At 35.4% G+C, this 20,948-nt stretch overlaps 1 protein-coding gene and 1 long non-coding RNA gene across 3 annotated transcripts; one reads left to right on the top strand and one right to left on the bottom strand.

Moving 5' to 3' along the window:
- Nucleotides 1-2,358: 2,358 nt before the first annotated feature.
- On the bottom strand, nt 2,359-11,120 carry LOC125247072. Its single transcript, XR_007180010.1, has 2 exons — nt 10,997-11,120; nt 2,359-2,864 (listed from the first exon to the last, which is right to left on the bottom strand). It is a non-coding gene; the product is annotated as an uncharacterized LOC125247072 (long non-coding RNA).
- Nucleotides 2,865-14,779, top strand: LOC125247069 (interferon-induced GTP-binding protein Mx3-like). Of its 2 annotated transcripts, XM_048158239.1 has the most exons (15): nt 2,865-2,982; nt 3,319-3,367; nt 4,067-4,263; nt 5,697-5,819; nt 5,935-6,045; nt 7,966-8,120; nt 9,029-9,167; nt 9,284-9,482; nt 10,838-10,916; nt 11,010-11,132; nt 12,266-12,398; nt 12,523-12,666; nt 12,799-12,875; nt 12,984-13,193; nt 13,272-14,779. In XM_048158239.1, exons 3-15 carry the CDS (start codon nt 4,074-4,076, stop codon nt 13,500-13,502), a joined length of 1,914 nt encoding a protein of 637 aa, XP_048014196.1. In that variant the 5' UTR covers nt 2,865-2,982; nt 3,319-3,367; nt 4,067-4,073; the 3' UTR covers nt 13,503-14,779. The 2 variants fall into 2 exon arrangements, with proteins under 2 accessions (XP_048014196.1, XP_048014195.1); XM_048158238.1 differs by lacking the exon at nt 2,865-2,982 and having other exon boundaries at nt 3,168-3,367.
- The last annotated feature ends 6,169 nt before the right edge of the window (nt 14,780-20,948 follow it).

The raw sequence follows: 20,948 nt of genomic DNA on the forward strand, positions 1-20,948 counted from the left end.
TCTTCTTGATTTCTGTTCAGTATCACCACAAACTGTGTTTTGGTGAAATCTATATTGTAAATTACAAAAGGCATCCAAAAAAAGATATTATCTATTATCAGAACTATGTTTTCATTTTTACTCAGAACTATGTTTTCATTTTTCTTGGCTTGTTTTGAGTCAGACTTGTAAATTCAATTAACTAGAGACTCGTTCTGAAGGGATCATTGAATCAGTGAGTTGTTGACTCAAGAACAGCTACAGTCGGATCAGTCCAATTCACAAATTAATCATTCAATGCGTTTTGTGAACCGGTTAAACAGGTTAATTGAAAAGAATCAATTTGTTCACGAATCGGACACTGATATTTCATCTCGGAGCATATGTCTTAGGATGCGCCCTGAATAACTGATATATCTAACTCTGGCTGAGTAAGTCGGTAGAGTCAATTTATGTTATGTCCATTTTGGTTGTGCATAGGCTGGCATCCCCTCAGCATGGCAGAGTGGGTATTTATTCCCCATAGTATTGATCCAAGGTGCAGTGTTGAGTTCTACTTTGAAAGGGAACGTCTCAGGTTACGACTGTAACCAAGGTTCCCTGAGAAGAGGAACGAGACACTGTGTCTCGTTGCCATGCCTCAAACTTGCCTGCACTTCTCCTTCAGACAAAGAAGTTGAAGACGTGCATTGCATCTCCATGGTATTGATCCAAGACACAGTGTCTCCTTCCCCTTCTCAGGGAACCATTGTCAGGATCCTTCTCTGACAGTCTTGTCTGTTTTGTCTTTGTTTAATGTTTCCTTGTTTGTCTTGTGCCTGAACACATTGCTTTGTCTTCGTTTGTGTTTGCCATGTGCTCCTCTTGTCCTGCCTCCTTGTTTCTCATTACTACGCCCCCTTGTTTAATCCTTGTCTATCCTTGTTGGCCTGATTGTCTTCACCTGTTTCTCATTTGCTCTGCTCCCTTTATATTGTGCTCCTTTCCCTCATGTCTTTGCTGGTTTGATGCGTTCATTGTGTGTGTATGTGCATTTCTAGCAGGTCTTGTCAGTCAGTGCTAGGTTTAGTTTTGCTTGTTTGATTATTTGCTTTTGATCATGTTAGTTTTATTGTTCCTGTGTTCTTGCTCTAGTAGTTTCAGTCTTTTGCTCCAGTTCTCCCAAACCTTATTTTGGATTCTTTTTAGATTTTGATTTTGTTGCTATCTAGTTTTTTTCTTATTTTCTCTAGTTCCCTGTAATGCTGGATACACACCACAAGATTTTGGGCTGATTTCTCCCCTTCTAACAATCCTAGGGTAATGTCCCAATTATCTTGATGGTTCTACAGATTACAGTTCTTAAGAGCAGTGGTGGAGTGGTGGTACTTAAGTACATTTTTCAAGTATTTGTACTTTACTTGAGTATTTTTATTTTGAGAAACTTTTACTTCTACTTCTTCATTACATTCCAAAGCATAAGATCGTACTTTTTACTCCACTACATTTCATAAAACATATCGTTATCCTTATTTTAAAATGAAGAAAGCGTTACATGCTCAGAGACACAAAAGCGGTGTCCGATTCGTGCACAATCTGATTCTTTTCAATCATACTGTTAAATCGGTTCATATCGTTACTCCTTATTTTAAAATGAAGAAAGCGTTACATGCTCAGAGACGCAAAAGCGGTGTCTGATTCGTGCACAATCTGATTCTTTTCAATCATACTGTTAAATCGGTTCACAAATCACTTCAACAATTCATTCGCGAATTGGACTGATTGTATTGCAGCTATTCTCGAGTCAACAAATCACTGATTCAATGATCCACTCAGAGCGACTCTCCAGTGAACTGAATTTACAAATCTGAAAATTAGCCAAGAACTGGGGATCCTCAAGTGCGCGCACAACTGTTGGTGAAAAGTAAGTCAGCCTACTAATGTTGAATTTTAGGATGAATTATTGTAACTAAAAATCACATTTAGGTCACAACTGTCAGTTGTCTTTGAACTAAATCTGCCGTAAAGGGCGATCTGTTTAAGCCCACTGAAATGATTTAATGCGACACGTCCACATCAATGTGTCTACAGATCAGAGCATTTCCTGTGAAATTCGATTCACTTCACTAAAATAGATACAGTGGTGAGGTTTTTCAGTGCTGTGAATTTTGCTGAACATTAGTCACATACTGCATTAATCTTTCTCTTTGTCAATTTAATGTATCATGTTAGCAATAAAGGTCAATAATACAACAATAACTAACAACAACAACAAAAGGAATTTCTCCAAAAGAAAAGTTCAGAACTGTTTTTAAACTGCTAATACATTACGCACGACAGCACGACATTCCATTACATTCTTAATAATTAAACTTGAAATGTGGGTCAGAACGTCAGAACTGTTTGTCTACCTTGTTTATTACATTGTTAGAATCATTTTCTTTTTTAAACAGCAGCATTCAAAGTCCATCAGCTTTTAAAACAGAGTGCATTCATGTGTGGTTACTCCCTGAATTGTTTTTTGGTTTTAGATCATATTTCTGGATTAATACGGCTTGGTAGTCGGTGTTACCGGTGTTCCGTTGCAACACCGGTTTCGCGCGAGCGCCAGTATCGAGTTCTCTAACGAACCATAACACACACAAATTATGCCAAAATGTCCGTTTGTGCAGTGTTTTTCAGTAAGAGTAACCCACCATTCAAGCAATTGCCGTTAAATTGAAAGTAAAACATCGGCCTTTCCGTAACAAAACATCGAAAGCTCAGCTGATCAGCAGTACAGGGCGGGTTTTTATCTTTCATGTCAAAAACATTCCTCGTCACTGAGAGCGCAGTTAGCAACGACAGACGCCAAGGGAGCGCAAGCGCTCTGGAAACAAGGGAACACTTTCTCACCGTCACACCCTCTGAAAATAAACACACAACATCCAATGATCAAAAAACGGCAATATACTCATGATGCAATTAGTCAGACATAGCAAAAGTGTTATTTTAATCATTTACTATGACACTTTTTGTGCAAAGGTAATGTTTCATGGAGGTTAAAGGTTCTTTATGGAACCTTTATAAAAAATTTTTTTTTTTTTTTTTTAAGTGTTGTAATCTCTCTGTCACATGTTCCACTTGTGTGCCTGCATTTGTATTTTTATCATAGGTGTGTTTCACTGTAAATTCAGTCTAAAATACAGAAAATACAGAACTCTTTGATTTCTCCTCAGCATCACCACAAACACTACATTTGGTTGAAACTTAAACTATACAATTTATAAGAGGCGTCTTCTTTTCTAAGGACTTTAATTTTTTCCTTGTTTATCCAGAAAATGTCTAGTTCACGCATATTTTCTTTATTCTCATCTCCAGATCGAAGTGCTGATGATGATAAAGATAGTGACAGTTCTCAAAATGAAAGGTTAGTATATTTTATTTTGCTTATTATTAAATAAGCTGAATTATTAGTAAATTGGGTTTTTTAGAAATAATTTTATATGCTTTTATACACCTAATGTCTTGTTATCTAGATGTACATTTATATACAATGCAAGTTTATAAGGGTAGGGTTATAACGAAGTTATAAGTTTATCATAAAGGAGAGGTCCATTTATGTACTTTTATTTTACACTGACTTTAAATCAAAATAAATATTATTAATAATAATGACAATTATGATAACTTTATGTTGTAATTATACATTTGTCCATGCCAGGTTTGTGGTTTAACTGATGGTATATTAACACAATAAATACTAAATTGTTTTTTCATGCTTATGTTCATAATCATTCAAATTAAAAAGTTCCAAACAATGATGAAGAGATTAGTAATGTATAAACAATAATAAAAACGTTGTACAATATTTTATGTATTTATTATTTTTAGTACTGAAATTCTCTTGTCCAAGCAGCATTTTGCAATCAGATATTACAAATGGCATAGTGCCCTCAGACGACCACAATGATTAGATTATTTCCAATATAACAATTCCTTACCTACGGTTTGTGATTTTTGGATATTTTTGAAGAAGAAAACATGTAGCATTAAACCGAATTAATGCCCAAAACCTAAATAATAGTTTAAGATTTTTTATATACAAGTGTATATTTTATCTTTACAGTGAGGAAATGAAGGGAGAGGTTCACAGTTATTTAGAGGAGAGCATTCGTCCTTACATTGATCTGATCGACACTCTGCGGTCAGTTGGCATTCAGAAGGACTTGGCATTACCAACTATTGCAGTGATCGGAGACCAGAGTTCTGGAAAAAGCTCTGTGTTGGAAGCGCTTTCTGGAGTTGCATTACCAAGAGGAAGCGGTGAGGACTCTGGTTTTTACTCTTCTTTGCGATTGGATATTCATATACACTACCCATTTGTACCTCTATTGTACTTCCCGCCTGAAATGTTGACACAAGGTATGGAACCATAAATTCAAGTTGGTTATGCCAAAGTCTGATTATAAAGGCCCGTTGACACCATGAACCATAACTATAAAGATAACTAAAATTATAACTATATTAGCGTCCGCACCAGTGGACGATATTGTTTAATTTATTCTAAGCTTGCTGCAGTAATGTCTCTGCCACTTTAAATGCTCAAGCTCTTAAAGCAGGATGGATTCTGATTGGCTGTCAATGTTTTTATAGTTTGTCAGCTAGAAAAAAAATCCATTCTGAATTGATTACAATGATATATATTCTCTGTGCCATAATCGTTGTGATAGTTGATAATAGTTGTGTTAGTTGATAGATGATAGCTGTGGTTTGGACTTTGCAATTCATTTACATACAACATTTTTTGGAGCAGTATCTTTATCTTTATCGTCCATGGTGTGAATGGGCCTTAAAGGAACACTCCACTTTTTTTGAAAATAGGCTCATTTTCCAACTCCCCTAGAGTTAAACAGTTGAGTTTTACTGTTTTTGAATCTATTCAGCCGATCTCCGGGTCTGGCGGTACCACTTTTAGCATAGCTTAGCATAGTTCATTGAATCTGATTAGACCGTTAGCATCTCTCTCAAAAATGACCAAAGAGTTTCAATATTTTTCTTATTTAAAACTTGACTCTTCTGTAGTTACATCGTGTACTAAGACCGACGAAAAATTAAAAACTATACTCTCATTCAGGCGTAATAATCAAGGAACTTTGCTGCCGTACCATGGGTGCAGCAGGCACAATGATATTACGCAGTGCCTGTGACCTCCTGCTTGCACAGGGAGCGTGCCTTGCAACCATAGAGGCATTTATGAGAGACGCTGCGTAATATCATTGCGCCTGCTGCACCCATGGTACGGCAGCAAAGTTCCTTGATTATTACGCCGGAATGAGAGTATAGTTCCTAGCCATATCGGCCTAGAAAAACTTTTCGTTTTCTGTCGGTCTTAGTACATGATGTAACTACAGAAGTTTTAAATAGGAAAAATATTGAAACTCTTTGGTCATTTTTTTGAGCGAGATGCTAACTGTCTAATCAGATTCAATAAATTATGCTAAGCTATGCTAAAAGTGGTACGGTCAGACCCGGAGATCAGCTGAATGGATTCGAAAACAGTACAACTCAACTGTTTAACTCTATAGGAGTTGGAAAATGAGCCTATTTTTTAAAAAAAGTGGAGTGTTCCTTTAATAATTAAAGAATGATTACTTTTGTCAGCACATGCACTGTTTTTTTTGTATATATTATAATCTTGTCACATAATATTCCAATGTCAGTTTACTTGGTTGTTAACTGAACTGTGTTTGCTGTAGGAATTGTCACCAGATGTCCACTAGAGCTGAGGCTGAAGAAGGTAACAGGTGGAGTCAAGTGGAAGGCTGTTCTATCCTACCGTAAGAGGAGAATTGAATTTGTGGATTCTTCACTTGTTGCAGGTTCATAAACTGCTTGCATTCTCTGTGTTCTTAACTTGATGTTTTTTGTTTGTTTTTTGCAACTGGCTTAAAATGATCAATCTTACAACTGGATTTAAATTATGAAATTTTGCAGGTCCTATTAAAGCCAGCAAACTGGCAAGTGGAAAGGTTGCAAATTTAACTCATGATGAGAAGAAATTTGAATTTGGAGATCCTTCTTTAGTTGAAGAACATGTTGAAGCAGGTTAGTACATTTTCTTATCAAAGTTACTGGAACATAATATAGAATTCAAATTCTCAAGCTGAAGTCACAATTAGTAAATAAATATAAAAAAATGTTTTGTGTTAAAAAATTGATGGCTTATAGTCTTGGATGCTGATTCAATCAATTTAATTCATTCCAGTTCACCATATCACTGCACAGAACTCATATGGTGTCTCATTTCAGAAAAGTAACCATTATAAACTTAAACCGTTATTCCTAGTCAAATGTAAATTGTTGTAATTTCTTCATGACTGTAGTGGTCAGTGTACTGAAATGAAGCAGCCTCATTGACATATGTGGCCGACAAATGCGCCCTCTGGAGGATGCAGCCTTCGAAATGAGAGAGCTAGAGAGGATCAGTTTTGTTGCATATATAGCAACATTCTGTTATATGAAGGGCTATAGGATAAGATAGAATATTATAGAATAAAAGCAAAACAGCGAGCAAAGTCAAAATGGTACAGACAAGTCATTTCAATCAGTGGCCATCTTTGAAACGTCTCTTGGGCATGCAATGCAGCTTCGATCCCATGGGGAAACATCAAATTCTCCAAAACTACAATTAAATGTCATATTTGAAATCAGCAATGAAATCTGACAACAACTGTCTTATAAATTTTGTTTCTAAATGCTCGAATCATGACAAAATACTGAATGTGCATTGCACTTTCTCCCATTCATAGTCAAAGGAGTGCACCGTCTTTCTGTATTTTAAAGTCTTTGATGTCATATATGATTCATTGCACTTGAATTGATTCATATTGTCGTTAGCATGTTGCTAAGCTAACAGTGAGAAATACCAAAGACTATAGAATAACACAAGACGCGTCAGTCATATTATCACGGATTTTCATGACATTCATGACAGTTTGGTAAGTTTCAAATGATTTTTAAACAGCAAGGACAAAACTGGCAGCCCTTCATCAGTGTCCAGATTTACTTACTCGTTTTCATTCACTCCATCAAGTGAACTGTATTAGTGAACTAATGTTGGGAATAGTAAATGAGGTGGATATAGGGGGCGATTTCAGATTCAGCCATAATGCTGCATGTTCCAAGACACTTCAGTGGGCCTTTAAAGCTGTCATGAATTGAGAAATCCACTTTTTCTTTGAGCTTTGATATTTAAGAGGTCATCATACTATAAGAATATCCTGTAAGTTTCAGAACTGAAAACTTCCTTGATAGTCCAATAAAAGCTTTTATTGACTTCTTTGGTAAATCAATCACATTTCGGCGCAGGCTTTGTTGTTTTTTACGATATGGACTCGACAATATGTGGCAACATGTACTGTAACTGTGTTAATTCCAATGCCTGATCAGTAAATCAAACCAGTGACTAAATGGTCAACTTCACATTGTTTCTCTTAGTAGGATGAAAATAATCTGTTATTTAAAATGTGATTAAATTATATATAAAAAGCAATCAAAGAACGCTCCCTTTACAATCGCTGGAGCTGTCAATCAAATATCGCGAGTTTATCAGTGACTTAGTTCTGGACTTGCGCCAAAACTCCCAGTTTATTCAACAAATCTCTTAGTTACATCGCGTTTGCACTGTAAGTTATGATGAAAGCATTCGTTAGTGTGCAGAAATTGAGTTGCAATGATGGAATCACTGCTAATAGAACTGAGTTTTATTTATCGACACAAGTCATGTTTAACGTGAGAGTATGTCTGCTATAGCCTCTTTACAATGGCTTATTTCGGCAGTCGATTGACAGTATTTTTTTGAACTGGTTGAATCATTCCAACTTCTTTAGAGGAGGGCCATTTGTGTCAATGAATGTGCTAAAAAGGAAGCTTCACTCTAAGACGAATCGGTGTCATTATTCACGCTGCTTTAAAGGACATATTTTTTCTTACAACATAGTTAATTTTGCAGTGTGTGTGTTACAGCCCAGAATGAACTGGCAGGAAAAGGGGTAGGGATATGTGATGAGCTCATCACTTTAGAGGTCATGTCACCAGATGTGTGTGACCTCACACTGATCGATCTACCTGGAATTGCCCGAGTCCCAATAAAAGGACAACCAGAGGATATTGGAAACCAGGTGAGCAGTATAATTCAACTTTACATGCCACACACTCAAAAAAAATGTTTTTTTTTTATGCTGTTCACTTTATTTAAACAACTTATTTTGATTCAACACCATTGTATTAGGTTTCTGGGTCAAATTTAATTGCTTCATGTTAAATTTACTTGAAACGATTACTTTTTAACTTGATGTTTTCATATTAAAATAACATGTTTCAATCAAGTAAATTCAACCAGGACTCAAACAGGACTTTCAATTTCCATCATGCTTTGCAAATGGGCTGATCTGTGAGAGTAAATGTTGAAATAAAGTGTTATTTTAAGCAGTTTTTAGCAACATGAGAAAATGGAGAGACATTTTAAATGTTTACTGTTCTATTATGTTGGTATTTAAAAGTTTCTGTTATGTTAATAGTTTTGGTTACCATTGTGGTGAAGTGTAGAACATGTGCTTGGGTTGAGGACCTGCTAACAACAGTTAAAGTTGTTTCAATAACAATTTTGGGCATGCAATAATTGCAATAAAATCATCTTTTGGCTAACACTCAACAATGAAAGTCTTTACAGAGTGAAGATTTTGTAAAAGTCATGAATATTGTTCTTGAATGCATTCAATAAATAAACTAATCAATTAAATTTGATTACTTGTTTTAATTTCTTAAAACAATTTGATATTAATTTTAGGATAATTAAACTTTGGACAAAATAAAGAATGTTAACCTGATTCAACTAAATGGCATTGAGTTAACCTTATGTAATAAATTTAAGTTAACTGAAATACATAATTTTAATTAAATGCAACATAACCAAGTTACATGGAACCTGTTGACATAAAAAAATTAAGTAAATCCAATGTACCATTTTTTTGAGTGCATTCTGTAACATAGACATCCAGTTTTAAAACTATGTCTTCATGTCTTGCAGATCAAACGTCTGATTATGAAATTTGTTGAGAAGCCAGAGACTATAAACCTGGTAGTGGTGCCTTGTAACACTGACATCGCAACAACAGAAGCATTAAAAATGGCACAAGAAGTAGATCCTGAGGGCAAAAGAACTGTCGGTAATGAAGCAATGATCCACACAATATCTAATATCTCCCCAAATATATTTGAGGACTTGAGGGCTTCAAATCATCAAATGCATTTTTTACAAAATAAAAATTTTTCATTCTCACAGCCATTTTGACCAAGCCAGACCTCATAGACAAGGGAACAGAGAGGAACATCGTGGACATTGTCCACAACAAAGTGATTCCTCTCCGCAAAGGTTACGTCATGGTGAAGTGTAGAGGACAACAGCAGATCGATGAGAACATTCCTCTGGAGGAGGCGAAACAAATGGAGAGAGATTTCTTCCAAAATCATGACTATTTCAGGTTACAATCTGAGGAGATTATCATTTTAACTTTTTAGCATGTATTCATTTGTGAATTCAAATTTTGATATGTTTTGAGGTAGGTAAAGTAAAAACAAACAAACAAAAAAAAATGGTCAGGGTGACACAAATGTCCTTATTAAAAGAATGAAGTGAATGAAAAGAAAACCTTAAAGGGTTAGTTCACCCAAAAATGAAAATTCTGTCATTAATTGCTCACCTTTATGTTGTTCCACACAAAACCTTTGTTTATCTTCGGAACACAATTTTTTTTTTTTTTTTTATGAAATCTGAGAGCTTTCTGTCCCTCCATTGACAGCTACACAACTGACACTTTGACCTTCAAAACATTCATAAAGAAATCATAAAATGAATCCATATGATTCGAGCGGTTTAGTCCAATTTTCTCAATCACTTCATATGATGACAGACTGAATTTATCCTTATAATCACATATGGATTAGTTGTACAATCTCTTTCTGAAAACTTTTTGAAGCGTCAAAGTGTCAGTTGCGTAGCTGTCTATGGAGGGACAGAAATTCTCAGATTTCATCAAAAATATCTTCATTTGTGTTCCATGAACGAAAGTCTTACGGGTTTGGAAAGACACGAGGGTGAGTAATTAATGACAGAAATTTAATTTTGGGGTGAACCATCCCTTTACATAGTTTTTTTCACAAAATATTTTGACAAAACTTATATAGCTTATATTTTATATGTTTGTCCACAAAATCATAGGCCATATGGCATACCTAACATGCAAGGAAAAAATTTAATGACCCTTAGAATGCAGACCCTTAAAGAGTTCACCCAAAAAAAAAAAAAAAAAAAAAAATTATCACGTACCATCAAATTGTTTCAAAGTTTCTTCCCTCTGTTGAACACAAAAGAAGATATTTTAAAGAATGCTGGCAATGACGGTTGCCATTGACCTTCATAGTAGGAAAACCGTACTATGGAGGTCAATGGCTACCGTCAACGGCCTAGTTACCAACATAAAATATCTTATATTGTATTCCACAGAAGAAAGAAAATCATGCATGTTTGGAACAACATGAGGGTAAGTGATGACAAAAGTTTCATTTTGGGGTGAACTATCCCTTTAAGACAAGGTTAGTTCAGATTGTAAAATGTCATGTGGTATAACTCCCCGAAAATGATGATGAAAAATGATATTTATTATTAATTCATAAATTTAATGAATAATTCATATTTGAAAAAAACTTTTTATTAATGTAAAATTGTGATGTTCACTTTGTCCATTTTGATTTTTCATTATCTGTTTATCAAGCTACAGAAGGCTATATGATCTAAAGTAAGTCCCATCTAAACTATGTGCCTTCTCTTTTCTACAAGATGCCTCTTGAATGAGGATAAAGCGACTATTAAATGTCTTGCTGTCAAGCTGACTCAGAATCTTGTTGATCATATCAAAGTAAGTTTGTAAATGTCTCAACCTAAAAGTCATGAATTTGGTGGTGGTTTGTCAGAGACTATAACCAAATTGTGTCTCACCTGTCTTTGTCAGAAATCACTGCCACAGCTCAATGAGCAGATTAAAAATCTGTTGTGGGATGTGAGGAATGAGCTCAAGGAGTGTGAGGCTGGACCACCAGAAGATCTTAAGGGAGCCAAACTGTTCCTCATTGAAGTAGGATCTCAAGTCGTCACATCTTCATTATGATTAGGGGTCCAAGCTGCTGTAACCCTATGTACCAAAACATTTCTTAATATGCATTTTGTGATAAAGACAGATCCTTTTGTCCATAAAATTAGCTGCCCCTTACAAGAGATATAAACCTATGAAGCCCCTAAATGGACCTTTGCAAAAATTAAAAAAATATACAGACTTTCACGTGTGCACAAGAAACATATTGCATGCTCAAGAACAACAAGAAAACAAGAGCATGATGGATGTCCATGAATTACTAGAGATCTATTTTAAACTTGGACTTCAGTACAAAGACATTGTTTGCATTCTTGCATTTTGACACAGAAGCCTGTTCCGACTAAAAGAATACTCAAGTATTGACGTTATCGTATTTATTCAGCATCAACTCCAAACATTAGGCCAGCTCCATGGATACAGGTGGATGCATGCAAAGTGTAAAGGAAACAGATTTCATATCAGAAAAAAACTTGTTTGTTTAATTTTGAGCTCGCAAGATCCTGGTGGTGTAGAATTCAGGAAAGCCTGATGTCTCCATTGATGCAACTATTTTGCACAAGGACCAAATTACATCTGGCACTTTGATTCTCATGACAAACTGAAGCCATATGGCAGGGATGGGCAACTCCGGTCCTGGAGGGCCAGTGTCCTGCAGAGTTTATCTCCATCCCTGATAAAAACTCACTTGCCTATAGCTTTCTACTAATCCTGAAGACTATTAGACTGATTAGCTGGTTCAGGTGTGTTTGATTAGGGTTGGAGCTAAACACTGGCCCTCCAGGACTGAAGTTGCCCATCCCTGCCATATGGTATTTGCATAAACGGATGTATTGAATGGCAAGACATGCTATTTTAAGACAAAGTCAGAATTCGGAAATCGGAATTGCGAGTAAGAATTTCTGCAATTACCTTAACACCAATTAAAAAGTTTATTTTTGAAAAGCGTGGTTCATTCTGTTTAAAATCACTGTGCTTTTGTCTTATGCCTTGTATGAACAGCACCAGAAAATGTTCTCTGTTCAGATAATGCCTCTTTTACTCCTTAAGAAGATTTGCTTTTGCTGTCTAATGATAGTGTAACAGACTCATAAAACAAATTTTATTTTTTCTCACAGACCATAAAAAGATTCAATGATCAAATCAACTTCTTATCATCAGGGGAACTCATGAGTGAGGAAAATTTGTATGTCCAGCTTCGGGCTGAATTCAACAAGTGGAATGATCATCTTAACAGTACAAAGACATCCTGTCAGTATATTTCCAAACATGCAACAACTTTGAATTTACTGTTGTTTTTCCTTAGAGTTCTGGTGAAAATAAAAAATAAAAAGTCATTTAATTTCATAAGAAATCTATTTTGTTTCCTAACAAGTTAGCAATACAAAAGTGTTGAGCCAGAATAACAGAGGGAGGGAACTGGTCGGCTTCAGTAGCTACAGACTGTTTGAGATGATTTTGCAAAAACATGTGGCCAATCTTAAGAAGCCATCCATTGACTTACTCAATACTGCCAAAGGTACCATTACACATATTTGTGTTTAAAGACTTATTTAGGTTATTTTGGAGAGCTGCCATTATAAAAACAAAAGATTTAGATCACACTTAATGACAAATTTCATCTTCTTGACTTTATGTATTTTTTCCGAAGAAATCATCATCTCTCAATTCATTGATGTGGTGAGTCGGTGTTTCCGGAACTACCCTGTCCTTCAAAACCTTACTAAGGTAAATAATGCTCTTAATTGGTGACAAAGCTTGTCCAGTTTTTATCCAGTTAAAACAAGTTCTCTTTCCTCTGTACTTTATCATTTGACTTTTCCATTTTACACATAGGACAAAATTAACAACATTCAGTTAAACCAGCAAGAAAAGACAAAGAAGAGGATCAAAGAGCAGTTTGAAATGGAAAACATGATCTACACTCAAGATCCCATCTACTTGAGGATCTTGAATGAGATTACAAATGAGACATTTTCAGAAGATCAGTTACCAATCTTTGACAAAAAGTGCAAGTACAGTAATATGCTGGAGGCATATTATGAGGTAGATCTTAGTTTTTATTAACAAATTACAGTGCAGTGCTCGTGGTGTGGAACTTAGTATCTCATTGTTTCCTTTCAGATTGTGGTGCAGCGGATGGCTGACCATCTGCCCATGATGATCTCTTTTTTCATGCTGAAGGAGACTGCTCAGCTCCTGTCTACTGACATGCTGAGTTTACTGGAAAAGCCAGATGTGCGTGATCTCCTGTTTGAGGACTCTGATGTCAGCAAAAGGCGCAAAGAACTACGAGCGCGCCTGAAACGTTTGAGTACTGCTCAGGAAGCAATAAGCACTTTTTGTACTGACTAGAGGATATTATCTGAAAATACATATAATACACTGTAAAAAAAAAAAAAAAAAAAAAAAACGCAGCTGTGGTTGCCAGTATTTTACCGTAAAAAATACAGTAGCAAACTTTTATGGTTTTACGGAGCTTAAATTTATGCTAAAAACATGTTAATCTTATGATGTTTTATAAGCTCACTTTCACTTAAATTTTATTAAAACAAGACAACATAAAGTTCACCAGTGATCTCAAACCCTTTATAGTGCTGCATACATTCAACATCAATAGCTTATTAGCAATCACATGGTTCTGATGATGCGCAAAATTCAGCTGGAGGGCAGGAAGTAAAGAAACTACAGAAAAAATTACAGAAAAAAGGTAAAAATTGCGAGACACAAATTTGTAGAATCACAAATTTACAGAATCACAATGTTTGAACTGCAAGATATATAGTTGCTATTTTGAAAAATCTGTATTGCGAATAAGAATTTTTGCAATTACCTTAACATCAATTATAAAGAAGTTCATTTTTGAATAGCATAGTTCATTCTGTTGCTTTTGTCTTATGCCTTGTATGAACAGCACCTGAAAATGTATTTGCTTTTGTCTAATGATAGTGTAACAGGCTTATGAAACTAATTTTATTTTTTCTCACAGACCATAAAAAGATTCACTAACCAAATCAACTCCTTATCAACAGGGGAACTGATGAGTGAGAAAAAAAAATAATTATGTGGTTCTGATAATGTGAAAATTCAGCTGGAAGGCAGGAAGTAAAGAAACAGAATGGAAGACATAGAGGAAAGTCCGTATTGTAGCGGTTTAGACACTATTTCAAAAGATAGATATAAGCAAAAAATCACTAAATATGTTGGACGTGATCCTTATGTTATGAAGAGGAGCGATTTTTCTACTGAATTGAAAACTTGTGAAGCTGCCATCACACCTTATTGAGTTCTAGTCTGGTTTGTTTATATCGTGCTGCTTTTCTGCTAGTGTGTTTAGGGCAGTAATTTTGATTTTGTCATGATTGTGAAAAATGTCTCCATTGTAGGTCATTCATGCTGAATCTGAATTCAGGGGAAAAAATGGACGCTGTAATGCCTTTTCTACATGTAAAAACAAGGGAGGCAGGTTGAGGAGGTGACAGGAAAACGCTTTATATCAAATCTAATAATGTCACTGATTGAACCCACTGCCTATCACTCAATAAAAATAGAGTGTTTTGAAAGTTTTGTATTTTGTTCAGTTGAATAATTAACATTTGCGAGTATAACTCTCACTGGGCTTGTGAATGAGCATAACTTGCACACAGCCACTTTAAAACTGTTCATAAGCTTCTATGGGATTTATTTTGGTTGTCATTTGTTGAAATAAATACAAAAAAAATACATCTGCATCACTACATTGTACAGACATTACATGCCAAACACCTCTGATGTTCGATTTATCTAAACAACACGTATAGCTCTTAAGACAATGCATAGCCTATATGTCACGTAAGCACAGAGACAAGAGAGTAAGATCCAAGTGCAGCTTTAATGGGGTAATCCAATAAACATAATCCAGGCAGGCGAGGGTCAAAGTCCACAGAACAGTCCATACAAAATAAAGCAAACACAGGTGACATAAAATGAAACCACGATAACAAAAGCAGAAACGAACCAAGTATAAGTAGACAGACACTGATGAGCAAACACAAAACAGCTGGGTGCAATGAAACAGGATAATGAGTCCGGGAAGAGTGTTATGGGAAATGCAGTCCAAGGGGTGAAAACAAGAGTCCGGGTAGGAGTGCCCTCTAGTGGCCGATTAGGGCACTCTCACTAGTAATCATGACACTACAAAAATTCAGTCTAGCTTTGGAGTCATTCTCTCTATTGATGTGAACATTAAAGTCTCCACTCAATAATTTTATCAAATCTAGTAATGCCAAATGAAATCAACATGGTTAGGAACCACTGAAGTAGAAGACAAAGTAATCATTTATTTCTAACAAAAAACATTTCAATAACTCAAAAAAGCACCAAACAGGTAAGAATAAACAATCCCAACAATAACTCACAAAAACTAAATGGTAAGAAACAATGTAAGAATAAAAAAACGTAAATGATGTCTCTTACTGAAATATGTAGCCTAGTATAAAATCAGATTCATTGCACATCTTCGATGTTTTCATCCTCTGCTTACAGCATCTGATGCTTACATTACTCTATGGCTATTTTTACCACAACACAACTCGGAATATAATATACATCGATGTCACATTGTGCAGCTTTTGGTTGTAATTTTCAGTTGATGAGCCACAAGAGAAGCGATTTAAGTCTTTACTGCTTTACTAGTGATAAGAAGAGGAGAAAAAGAATGGGAAGTTGTGAAGAATGTGGCACTGGAGACGGATATAAATCCGATCACTCAAACCACTTCAGGAGGTGGTCTGGGACGCATTCCAGTCAAAACTGAACATGGTCTAAATGCATCTGGTTGCTGAAACCACATATGTAAATGGACTTTGACTAAGCCCGGCCCAAAGCAATCAGCGTGCGGAAACTCGACAACAACAACAATAACACCTGGCATGAGTGTCACAAGACTTTAATTGTGGCTCATGATACTATACCATCCAAATTATAGCAATAGCACTGATGTTGACTAGATGTTGTTAAAAGCATATTAGATTAACTTGAATACTCATATAGCAGGGGTCTCAAACTCAAATTGTCGGGGGGCCGTTTCTGTGATTGACACCTCATAGGAGGGCCATATTATCCTTCAAGCACAAGAAAGCGCAACATTTCAGAAAATTTACTTTCCTTTGCATTATTTCTCATTTACTTCAAATTTCATTAGGCCTACTAAAATATTTTTATGCCTATACTATAAATATCTTATTTACCATACTAAATGTAAACAGCAGTGTCTCTCTCATTGTTACAGAGTGTAATATAATTATATAATACTATTACTAATATAATACTATTAATTGAAATAGTCTGGTGCGACTTCTCACATCCAACAAGATATATGGAATAAAAAATCAGTAATTTAAAACCAGCAACACTTGTGGCATGGAGGGGTCAGAAATAAACAAAAAAACTGGAGCTATATATCAACTTTATTTTGCCAAAAAAAAAAAAAATCTCTCATTGTTACATACATTATTAGTTTTTAACATCTAGTGGAAGTATTTTCCCTTACTTTATGTTAGCTTAAATAACATTAAAATCTTGCACTGAACAACACTGTACTGAACAAATACAATCCCTGAATACATTTGTACACTCCTCTGTTTCTTGACAGACACCTGCAGCGCTTGTGCTCACACAGCTGGGCCACATTTGTCCAAGATGCCGTTTGAGCATCGGTAACGTTTAATGGCTGCATCGGACGCGTTTTGGTGGTTTAAATCGGCGCTCGTAACTTAAAGTCGAGTGCTTTTACTGTAATTTAGGCAAGCGCGCTCATAATAGAAGCGATTGAGAGCACGGCTCATGGTTGCATAGCAACGACAGACGCCACTGGAGCGAAAGCGCATTGGAAAGGAGGATGCGGCGCAGCCGCTTATGTGACGCCAGGCACGTGCACAGGTAGGGCTCAACCTGTGCAGAGCACATGCCCTTTTTGTCCTTGCACTCCGAAGTGCCCTTTTTTTTGGAGGTGTTTTATTTTATTTATTTATTTTCTTGAATAAATCGATGAATTTTCTTGAAAAAAATCAATCAATTTACAAATATATTTAGCCTAATAAAGGTATTAAAAAGAGCTTGTGACAAAATCTTTTTGGATCCGCACAAACTGTCAGTCAAACCTCTTAACTCCGCCCCCTGAGTGCAGCGAACTGAAGTTCCACAGCAGAGCAGCTGAACGTCTTGCTACGGTAAATAAATATCTTGTTGTTTGAATAAGTAGGCTACAACGTTGTCTTTACGAAAGAAACATTAGTATGTCTATAAAGTTTCATATTTTATGCATTTGAGGCCTGAGACCGGCGGCAGAGAGAGAGGGAGGGGGCTAGCATTTGCCATAAGTCATAGCCGTCATAGCCAATACCAATAGCCTACAAATAGCCTTAAATAGCCTGTGCATACAGTACAGTAGTATTACATCTTTTATAAATTGTGGCCAAACGTATTTTACAACAGGAAAAATTGAGCGCTCATAACCTATTGATGACGACGTAACAGGTAGCATAATGTGATGCCATCGTTTTAATGACGGACAAATTGCACACTTGAACATATTCGCTGGTCAAAAACCCGGCGTAACTGCATTTGAGTTTGACGAAAAAGCGACTGAGTGATCCCCGTCGTCAGCTAGGTAAAATATATTTCTAAGGAATTTCTTCTTTGATTTATGATGGCTATCTGCATACACTTAATTTATTAACATTTAATAGTATTATATATGGTCACACTGTATGGTTAATGCTCGCTAGATAATGTTTTTAATCTAGTATTGTATACTCCCCTCTCTTCACATGTATAAACATAGTAAAACATGGTTTTACTACAGTAATGTTGTAGGAACTAAAAAACATTACAGAATCATCAGGTCACTGTGCTTCTTTATATTTTATAATGCAGAATGTAATGTGTGTGTATTAATGTGTTGAGAGGGACATCCCTGGATCACAGTGAAGTCAAACATCTTCAAACACATGGCTCACAGAAGATTGCTGTTGTAATTATTTTTAAAGAAGCCCTGAAACCCTGTATGTGTGTGTATATATATATATATATATATATATATATATATATATATATATTAGTGCCCTTTTTTTCAGTTTCAGCACATGCCCCTCAGAAGGTCTGTGCACGGCCCTGTGTGACGCGATATGTGAATGCCCCTTAGAACGGCGACTTTTTCTTTGCATATCAGACAGGTAGCAACTAGAGAATAATAATAATAATAATAATAATAATTTAGCGGGCCGGATTATGTTTTATTTTTGAGATCAGTGTTTTAACATTTAAACGAACCGTTTTGGTGCACATTTGATTCAATAAAATTAATATATATATATCATGGTTTTAGACTCACGGTTTCGGTGCGGTTCGGTATGTGCTATGTTCAGGGAAAAAAAAATATTACTGTCAAATAAAAACAAAGAAAATAAGAACAAATAATCAAACGGCACAAATAAATACAGTAAAGCAAAGATACAAATAAATAAAGCTTTACAGGTTTTTCATGTATCCAGTTAAGGTACAGAAATTGAATAAAGTAGCTAATAAAATGTTAAACAACATTGCCTTCACTGTATGAATTAAATATAGATCAATCATTATTAATTATTAAGTTACTATTCAGTCATAAGCAACGAGTGATTTCCTTGTCTTTTGTTGTTTGATTAACATTTAAAACAGATTCAGACAGCAGGAATGCAAGGGCTGCTGTCTCTTTAAGACACATGCGTTCTTTCTCCAGTATATAAGTTCACTTAAGACATAACCGACAATGCTTACTAGAATACTCGCTAAGACGGGCATGCTGAGATAATTTTGTGTGAATTTGTCTGTTCAAGCACAAGACTTGAACAGCACAAGACTCCGCGTGCGCGCTTCGGATGAGTGCCCAAATCTTCTCAAAGCGCGCGCGCAAGTTCTCGTTCGCGTCTTGCACTCGGATGTTTAAATTGGCAAGGCTTAAATGAGTTTAGTTTAAACGCAGACAACAACTTGTGCAGTTCAGGTATCACCTGCGTAAGCTATCAACACCCGGTGATGGCGAAGTAAATGACTGCTCATATAGAACATGCGGCATTCGCACTGAACAAAGTTTAGGGGTAGCCAGAATGCATATAGGTGGTCGGTTCATGTGCTCTCTGCGTGAACTGAAGCGGTACCACGATCTGTCACTCCACAGAGTGCTAAGAAAGATCACGACAGCTCGAGAGACGTCCATGGTCTCACTCCAGTATGGGAAAGTAGTCAGTCACTCCTTGTGTTTTATGAATAGGCTAACAGATGAGCCGAGGGATAGCACAAAATTACATACATCTCTAAAATTACTACGCAATAGGCGTGTGAAGTGAATGAGTGTAAACTGAGCTCAGCGCAAATCAAATAGCCGTGCTGTTTGTCTCTCAGAAATCAGAGCTTTGCAAAAAAATTAGTCTAATATACATCAATAAAATACTGCATCATAAACATTTTCTACTATTTAATATGTATTTAAATGATTTAAACCTTGCGAGATGATAGATGGAACACAAATGGGCAAAAAGTATGAAATGAGCAGCGCGTTCGTAAGCTGCGTTTCTCTTGCGTCTCTCAGAAATCAGCTTTGTCAGTAATAGGCTGCTATCAACTAAACACTACATCATCATACACACTTTCTTCTATTCTACTTAAATGTTTAAAACATTGTACGATATGAATCATAAAAGGCTTTTGTGCAAAGGTAATGTTTCATGGAGGTTAAAGGTTCTTTATGGAACCATTCATCTTATAAATTTTTTTATTTATTTTTTTTAAGTGTTGTAATCTCTCTGTCACATGTTCCACTTGTGTGCCTGCATTTGTATTTTTATCATGGGTGTGTTTCACTATAAATTCAGTCTAAAATACAGAAAATACAGAGCTCTTTTTGATTTCTCCTCAGCATCACCACAAACACTACATTTGGTTGAAACTTAAACTATACAATTTATAAGAGGCGTCTTCTTTTCTAAGGACTTTAATTTTTTCCTTGTTCATCCAGAAAATGTCACACATATTTTCTTTATTCTCATCTCCAGATCGAAGTGATGATGATGATAAAGATAGTGACAGTTCTCAAAATGAAAGGTTAGTATATTTTGCTTATTATTAAATAAGCTGAATTATTAGTAAATTGGGTTTTTTAGAAATAATTTTATATGCTTTTATACACCTAATGTCTTGTTATCTAGATGTACATTTATATACAATGCAAGTTTATAAGGGTAGGGTTATAACGAAGTTATAAGTTTATCATAAAGGAGAGGTCCATTTATGTACTTTTATTTTACACTGACTTTAAATCAAAATAAATATTATTAATAAGAATGACAATTATGATAACTTTATATTGTAATTATACATTTGTCCATGCCAGGTTTGTGGCTTAACTGATGGTATATTAACACAATAAATACTAAATTGTTTTTTCATGCTTATGTTCATAATCATTCAAATTAAAAAGTTCCAAACAATAATAAAGAGATTAGTAATGTATAAACAATAATAAAAACATTGTACAATATTTTATGTATTTATTATTTTTAGTACTGAAATTCTCTTGTCCAAGCAGCATTTTGCAATCAGATATTACAAATGGCATAGTGCCATCAGACGACCACTATGATTAGATTATTTCCAGTATAACAATTCCTTACCTACGGTTTGTGATTTTTGGATATTTTTGAAGAAAACATGTAGCATTAAACCGAATTAATGCCCAAAACCTAAATAATAGTTTAAGTATATTTTTGTCTTTACAGTGAGGAA

The sequence above is a fragment of the Megalobrama amblycephala genome, linkage group LG15, assembly GCF_018812025.1.
Source record: "Megalobrama amblycephala isolate DHTTF-2021 linkage group LG15, ASM1881202v1, whole genome shotgun sequence".
In the NCBI taxonomy this organism is placed as follows: Eukaryota; Metazoa; Chordata; class Actinopteri; order Cypriniformes; family Xenocyprididae; genus Megalobrama; species Megalobrama amblycephala.